The sequence below is a fragment of the Aphis gossypii genome, unplaced genomic scaffold (assembly GCF_020184175.1).
Source record: "Aphis gossypii isolate Hap1 unplaced genomic scaffold, ASM2018417v2 Contig01102, whole genome shotgun sequence".
Taxonomy (NCBI): domain Eukaryota; kingdom Metazoa; phylum Arthropoda; class Insecta; order Hemiptera; family Aphididae; genus Aphis; species Aphis gossypii.
Genome location: NW_026083461.1, coordinates 15137 through 23400, shown reverse-complemented (window position 1 = coordinate 23400; position 8264 = coordinate 15137). Strand labels below are relative to the sequence as shown.

Below are 8264 nucleotides of genomic sequence, written 5' to 3'. Positions count from 1 at the left end.
GGACACTGATGAGGCATTTGTATTAACAAAAGAGGACATTGAGCTTTCAATCAAAAAAATTTCGATAGACACATCCCCAGGCTCTGATGGAATCGTTCTTCGCACAATACGTAATGTCAAATGTGCCAACACTATATGGGCAATCGGGAAAGTGATGTTAGAATGGAATTACATTCCATTAGCTTTCCGAACCGGACGAACCATCCTTATATACAAGGAAAAAGGGGACGAGCAAAACCCACACAATTGGAGGCCAATAACAATCTTTATTGTAATACGTAGAATTATTGAGAGAAGTCTTGACCAGGCTTTGAGAGCACGTGTTAAATGCAGTCAAGTTCAGTGAGGGTTTATTAATGGAATGCCCGGAGCGCACATTAATACAACACTCGTTGATGGTTGCTTAAAAAGGGCAAAAGAAAAAGGCGACAATTGTTGCATAGTAATGCTAGACTTAGCCAAAGCCTTCGATATGGTAGGCCATGACCACATATGCCACACACTCCAGTCTCTATCGTTACCGAAAAATCTACAAAATCTAGTAATATCCCTAGCAACTTCGAACTCTACAAAAATCGAGGTGAACAAGCAAACAACTGACTACATCACACTACGTTGAGGTGTAGCACAGGGCTCCCCACTTTCTCCAACAATATTTAATCTATGTTAGGACTTCGCGCTGAAGTTAATTTCTGACATAGATGTAACTTAAGTTCATGGATACGAGCTCTCACCAACATTAGATAAATTGTCCGCCTTGGCATTCGCCGATGACACGGTTATTATAGCACGTAACGAAGAAAGTGCAATAATACTGGTTGAAACCTTGCAATCAGCATTCAACCAAATAGGAATGGTGATAAATCCGGAAAAATCACTTATCATAAACATCAAAGAAGGACAGCTCTCTTCTAATAACCTCGTGCTATTAGACAAATCCTCCATACGAGCAATTACAGTAAATGAACAGATAAAATACCTTGGAGTGAACTACACTGACAATATGGTCTTCGATAGGAAAAAAATCATCACTGAGCTTGAAAAAGACTTTAGGATGTTTATCACCTCTCCTCTATTGCGTGGTGACCAAAAATTAAATATACTAGAACAGTATGTATTCCCAAAATTAATCTATCCAATGCAGACAACTCCTTTGGACCTCCTAGAGCGCCCATTCTTAGAATCAATTGACTATATTATGCGACAAGGGGTAAGAGAGATAATAAGACTCCCTGCCAACACCCCGATTCCGGTATACTACACCAATCGTAAGCTCCGCGGCCTCGGAATTTTACGAGTAACTTGGGAAGCTTCACTACAGCACATCAACATATGTCGACAAACATCTACATATCACTCGTAATATGGATCTAGAAATAAAACAATGTAGGGATACGCTGGGCGGTGAGGTTGGAACCAACGTACGCGCAATACTCGCAGAACTTCGGGCATCAGAGTTTGATAAATGGTCACAAATGCCGCAGAGAGGAATAGGAATAAAATGGTTTAAATCATTTACCCCTGCGAACAGCTGGGTATCAAATAAATTAGGCATAACTAGTAGCGACTGGTGCAATGGCATTAAGATGTCAATGAATTCAATGTCAAATCGTGCGACGGGAGGTCGGAGTCAGGGAAACCGCCACTGCAGGAATCCTCCTTGCGGTGAGAAAAACACAATTGAAACGCTTTCCCATATCCGAGGCTCTTGTCCGAGATCCGAGCTGCTCAGAAACGCTGCACACCATAAAATTCGCACCCAGCTAGCTAATCTATTTCGGGAAAAAGGATTCGAAGTACATGAAGAGGTACACTGCTTGGCACTCTCCGACGATAACAACCATCATAACAGGAGAGCAGATATAGTCATCCTTGACCGGACAAAGGACAAAGGAATGATTATGGACCCTACACTCCGATGGGAAACAAACGAGGATAATCAAGACAAATTAGTGGACGAAGAAAATAAATCTATCTACGAGCCAACAGTCCCTTTCTTCAAAGAAAAATACCAAATAAATAATTGGGAAGTTCATGGCCTATGGTTCGGAGCACGTGGGACTGCATCCCCTCTGCTTAAAGACTTCTTCAAAAACAAGGCATTAGATCTAAGAGAACTAAAAGATATTTCTTTGACTGTCATGAGAGACACACTTAATATTATCCATAAGCATTTATACTCTTAATTATATATATATTGTAAAACCCCTATTAAACTATTAATTTTATACACCGCGATAAAAGCGTAACGTTTTTCTATTTATATTGTATTAACAGTTCATATTTTATTGTATGTTTTACGTTTTTTTTTAAACTTATTAATCTCATTTATATTTATTTTCTTATCCATTCCATTGTAACAGTTTTATGTTTGATTCTTACACTGTGTCATATTGGCAACCCGATAGACGGGCAGTTCACTTTAAATAAAGTTGTTTCTCTCCTGGATAGTTTTCAATCATTCTACTAGCAACAGAATTATGGACGCCTATCATAGAATTACACCCATCCGACCCAAAACCTATGACATTTTCAAATGGTATATTATTATCAGCGAATTATTTAAACAAACAATCATATACATTTTTGCCTGTTGCTCCTTCTTGAGCCTTTTTATAATCTTTGGGTTCAAATACATTCGACAACTCAAAAAAATGACTTACAATCCTGCCCATGTCTCGAATAAAGTACCGAACCACAATACATGCTTGTTTCACACAGCTTATATTCGTTGACTCATCAGTTAAAATGCTAAATTTTGTGTGTTTTAGACAATCAACCAGATATTCTTTATGAGACTTGCCAATCACGTGTTTCATAACTGCAGTGGTTTTAGTTTTGTATATGTTCAAATTTTGCAATATTTCAGAGCTTGGATCAAGACTCTTAATTAAGTCAGTTAAGTGGTCCATTGTATTGAAAGAACTATTATGTTCAGCCACAAAAGCGATAAGTTTTATTTCAGCTGATTTAACTTTTTCTTGTAAAGGAATATTTCTTGGTTTAAAAGAATCATTTAGAGAAGTAGTTGTCGATACAGTTTTTGAAATAGTCATATGTTTTTTGCTGTTTAGATGGCGATTTAAAGATGCCGTTTCTGTAGCCAAAGTTGTGTTACAAATTATACATTTAGCACTAATATTAGATTTCTCATCGGGTCTTAACCATTTACTAAATTTTGGGTTTTGTTCCCAGAACTTACTGTACACCTGTCTTCTGTGCTTCAGCGGTTTACTGTCACCTCGTTTGATCCGTTTATATTCTGGTGTACGGCAACCTCTATCAGAATCCGATCCAGAACAAGAGTCATGTACCTATTAATTATTATCAATATAATGTTACTAAAAATAATGCAATAATTAAATAAATTAAAAATTCTGTAGTAAGAGTGAATTGTAAACTAGGAAATGCCTAAAATATTTTAAAATGTGTATCAGTCGTATATATTATCTGAATATTAAAAAACAAACAAGTAAACTGTCAAATACTTACAGGAGGACTTTGTGTAGATAGAGAACTAGCTTTGCGTTTACGTTTATAAACATTTTCATTATCCTTAAAAATAATTAATAATTAATTATATAAAATACTAGCTGAAATAGGCTATTATTTAATAAAACAATCGAGTTATAACCTTAAGCAGATTGAGAATCAAGAAATAGAGAATAGAATAATTAACATAAAAAAATAACTTACTTCTTGATCAATAATATTTGATGGTTTAGCACTACGTTGTCCTATTTTATTAATAAATTTGTCCATAATTATTTAAACAATTGAATTTAAGGTACTTAATAATATTATAACTAATATTTAATGATTACAAAAAACAAAATAATTGAAAAAGTTAAAAATGTCTTATTGGTCAGTCAATTGTCAATACTCAACAGGTATGAAAATAGGATAGAACATCCAACAAACTATATGTCTATAATGTCTTGAAAATAGAATAATAAACAATAACCTGACAGTTATCTGTGGAATTATCCACTGAGGAATATAATATCTGGTTAAATATGATTTACACAACACTCAAATATAATAGAACAGACTATATTTTATCTGTGGGATTATCCACTGAGGAATATATCCACCATCCGGTAAAATTTAATGAAAAATAATTGATCTTAAATTTAAATTAAGGCGGTAACAATCAGCAAAGATAAGATATTATCACTAATATGGCCGATGGATGAAATTACCGTAAATTAATATCAGTAACAACTTGTCAGTCCTTGGACCATATACTACTCTAAATTACCGTAAAACAAGAACCAGGACTTGATAGTATTGTGGTACTGATAATTATAAGGCGCACGAGCTGAGTGCAAAAAATGTGCATGGTGCATTTTTTAGGTAGGTAACTAAATTCAAACAAAATGTTCGTATTTAACTGTACGAATGTTCGTTTTATGTGATGTTCGTACACTGGTTGAAATGTTCGTACGCCTGGCATCACTGCTCAGAGTTTTTATTTTTATTTTTTGTAAATACAAGTTTGAAGTACACATAAAAACAAAAATTTTGATACCAAAGTTAACGTAATACGACCATTTATCCCAGAGTTGTGTCATTTTAAAATGTGTAGTCTTTCAATGTTATTGGTATGGAAGTTCAATTTCTTGCCATACAGGAGTGGGGGTAACGAAAAATACGTCGGCCAGTTTGCATATTACCATTATGCACACGAAATAAAACCCATACGAAAATACGGCTTTCTCATTGGTTCCACATTTGGCGCGATAAATGAAATCAAATTATTATTATTTAATATAATAATATTATATATATACTTATTTAGGTGTAAGATCATTACAGTGGCGGCGGGATACAGGATTATTTGAAGCAATTGATTCATGTCTGAAATGGGTGGGTGGGTGGGTATCCGGGTCCGGGTGGGTGTATAATTGTAAGATCTCAACATAAATATCATGACAAATATTATAATAATTAGTAAAATATAATATAATATTGAGTATGCTAGTATACTACGATGTCACTGTATCGACATGCGTGTGCTGTCGTAGTTATTTTAGTTCTGTTTTATCTAATCCAATGACCAATAACAATTATTATAAGAATTAAGAATACAAACTCAGCCTATAACATTTATTATACATGTTAGTAATATAGTAATATGCTCCGCATATTTTCCTATTTATATAAAAACCACGGAAATCCCATATCTTACATCGATTGTGCTGCGACCCTCGCCATCCCACCATTACTATAACAAAAATAGTATGGTTAAACATTGATTATATACACACTATATAATACAGTTACAGTTATATTATAACTTATTATTTCTAAAACGTATTGGATTAATCGATAGACGATAATCATAATTCATAATTCAAAACGTTTTGTTCTGTACTAGACAATGTTTGGCTCAGAGCTTTAATATTATTCTGTGGTTTTGTGCAGACGCCAGACGTGCAGTTAATAAATATTTTAAATTTTAAATTTTATACATTTCTTATAATTATAAAATTCTTACAAAGTATCAATTATTTTTTTTAATATGAAACCTGTATTGTGTGATTATTGTAAACGTGAACGTGTTAACAAAATGATACCAACTGGAATCGACATATTGAATCATGTCAAAAAAAAACACAAATGGTTGCAATAAGACAGAAAGGAAATTTGGACAGATTTTTTAATAAAAAACCAAAGAGTTGTATTGGTATGTATACAAAAGTTTCTAAAATGTTTAATATAGGTACCTACCTACTTTATTTTAATTATTATGATTTTTTAACTATTTAAGTTGATCAACAATGTAATACTTCAAACGCTGCATCTTCTACTTCGATTAATAATACACCTTGTATATTTTTGTTTTATTTCCAAAATTTAAAAAATATATAGGTATTTAATAGAAAATGTAATTGGAATTTAACTAATTTTTAAGTTTAGATTAAGTATAAATAAATGGTATATATATATATTAATGTAAATCAACCTATAATTAATGGCAACGTTGTAAAAAATAATATAAGAAGCATTTCAAATACTATATAAAAAAGAGCAAAGTGCAAATAGTGCAATTATCTTCTAAGATAACCTGCACTCAAGTGTGTCCGCAGAAATTTGTCTAGGGGAGGGCAAATTAATAATTTCCTTTTAAAATTTTTTGTTTCACTATCCTATTAGTAATAAAATATTGTCTGTGATGTTTTCTTTCATATAGGTAGTGATTGTAAAAATAATTAATGAATTATATTATATATATTAAATATTTGTTAGTTAAAACTTAATCTTACAGCATTAACTTTAATTATCTAATTATTATATAATTTTAAATTAGCAAATGCATTTTTTTTTTATAAATAATTCCAGCTCACTGTTGGTTATTAAAAATTTGTTTTAAATTTTTAAGATTTAAGTTTTTATTGCCAAGAAAAATTTGTACTGAAACTGAATCATCAATCTTGAATATTGAATCATCGGTGTCAGGTATAAAAATTATTAAGATAGTTATTTTATTGAATAATAAAATTATAAATTTTATAGTTGAAGAACCTGAGTTAGTAGTTAAAACAGCGCAAAAGCCAACTAAATCTTTAGAAGATGTAAGTATTTTAATGCCGAAAAAATTGTGTACTGAAACTGAATCATTGAACATGAATATTGAATCATCGGTCTCAGGTATTAATTTTAAATAGGTATACATATTATTTATAAATTTGTAATTAGGTAGATAGTTGGTAGATATCCATTTTTTTTTTTTATTAAGTTTAGTGGTATAATTTTTTTTTGTAGTTTTAATAATTGAAATAGTTTATATTAAAAGTTCAACTAACGTCTAACAGTAGGTATCTATTAAATAAAAATTACATTGACAAAATTAATTTGTGTAACAAAAAGTATTTTATTCAAATACTAGTCAATGACTGTTCATAATAATAGGTACTTATACTTCTCATTTAGGGTGGCCGAGAGAAAAAGTTAAGGGCAGTTCATTGTACATTTTTACTTAAAATAAACTCTAAATTTAAAAAAGCATAATTAACAGTACACATCTATTTTATTAGTTAAAGTTTCTTATTGTTATTTGATTATTTTTTTTTTTAATTTATATATTTTTGTTTTTATCATAGATAAGACTACAGTAATGTTTGATAGTGATCCTGGTAAATGGCCAAAGTTGATACCCAGTGGTTTAAAAGGTTATTTCTTAAATCTTGGTGTTAGTCAGCCTTCCCCTATGGAGTTAAGTAACTGGCAGTTTCCAAAAACAAATGACTCTCATGGCAGTGTACGTTGTTTTCATGAAATATATTATTTTAAAACACAGCCATGTGGTGAAATTATCAAACGTTCTTGGCTATCATACTCATCATCTCTTGACAAAGTATTTTGTACTACTTGTAAAATATTCGGTTTGCCAAAAGCTCAAAAACTTACAATTGCCTCAGATGGAACTGGAGATTATAGAAATATAAAAAGAAATATTGAAAACCATGAAAGCTGCAACGATCATATTCAATCTGTTTTAAGTAGAGCATTGTATGAAAGTCATAATCGGATTGATGCACAAATTATCCAAGGTTCTAATATACAGTTTCTGAAAACAGGGAAATACTTAGAGTTATTATTGATTCTTTAAATTTATGGCTCGATAGAATATTGCACTGCGAGGTCATGATGAATCAACATTTTCAACCAATCAAGGAAACTTTTTAGAATTAATTAAATGTTTGCCAAGTATCATCCAACGTTACAGCACCATTTAAATACAATTGAACAGCACAAACGAAATCGACTTACATTATTATCACACGATACCCAAAACAAACTATTAAGTATATTATCAAATATTGTTCGTTCAACAATTTTGAGTGAAGTTAAAAAAGCTGGTATATTTTCTGTAATAATTGATACCACTACTGACGTATCAAATTAGAGCAATTTTGCTTAGTTATTAGATATGTTTTTGATGGAGAAATCTATGAACGTCTTCTAGCTCTAACAACTACCCAAGATGCATCTGGATTTGGCATGTTTCAGGTTTTTTGTAATATAACTGAAAATAATAATTTGAACTGGAAAGAACATCTTTGTGCTCAAGGATATGATGGGGCTGCATCAATGCAAGGAGTGTATTCCGGTTTGAGGACACATATACAAAACCATACCCACGAGCAATTTATATATGGTGCTTTGCACATGTACTTAATTTAGTCATTGTAGACACTTGTGACATATGTTTAGAATCAAGGAACTTTTTCGGCGATGTACAGGCATTAAATGAATAC

The 8264-nt window shown here is 31.7% G+C and overlaps 1 protein-coding gene across 1 annotated transcript; it reads left to right on the top strand.

Annotated features, from left to right (window-relative positions):
• Positions 1–1364: 1364 nt before the first annotated feature.
• LOC126555788 (uncharacterized) lies at positions 1365–2186 on the top strand. Its single transcript, XM_050210665.1, has one exon. It carries the CDS (start codon positions 1365–1367, stop codon positions 2184–2186), a length of 822 nt encoding a protein of 273 aa, XP_050066622.1.
• Positions 2187–8264: the final 6078 nt, after the last annotated feature.

Coding starts and splice junctions, on each gene's coding strand:
- LOC126555788 (XM_050210665.1), top strand. CDS start 1,365: ATGGATCTAGAAATAAAACAATGTAGGGATACGCTGGGCGGTGAGGTT.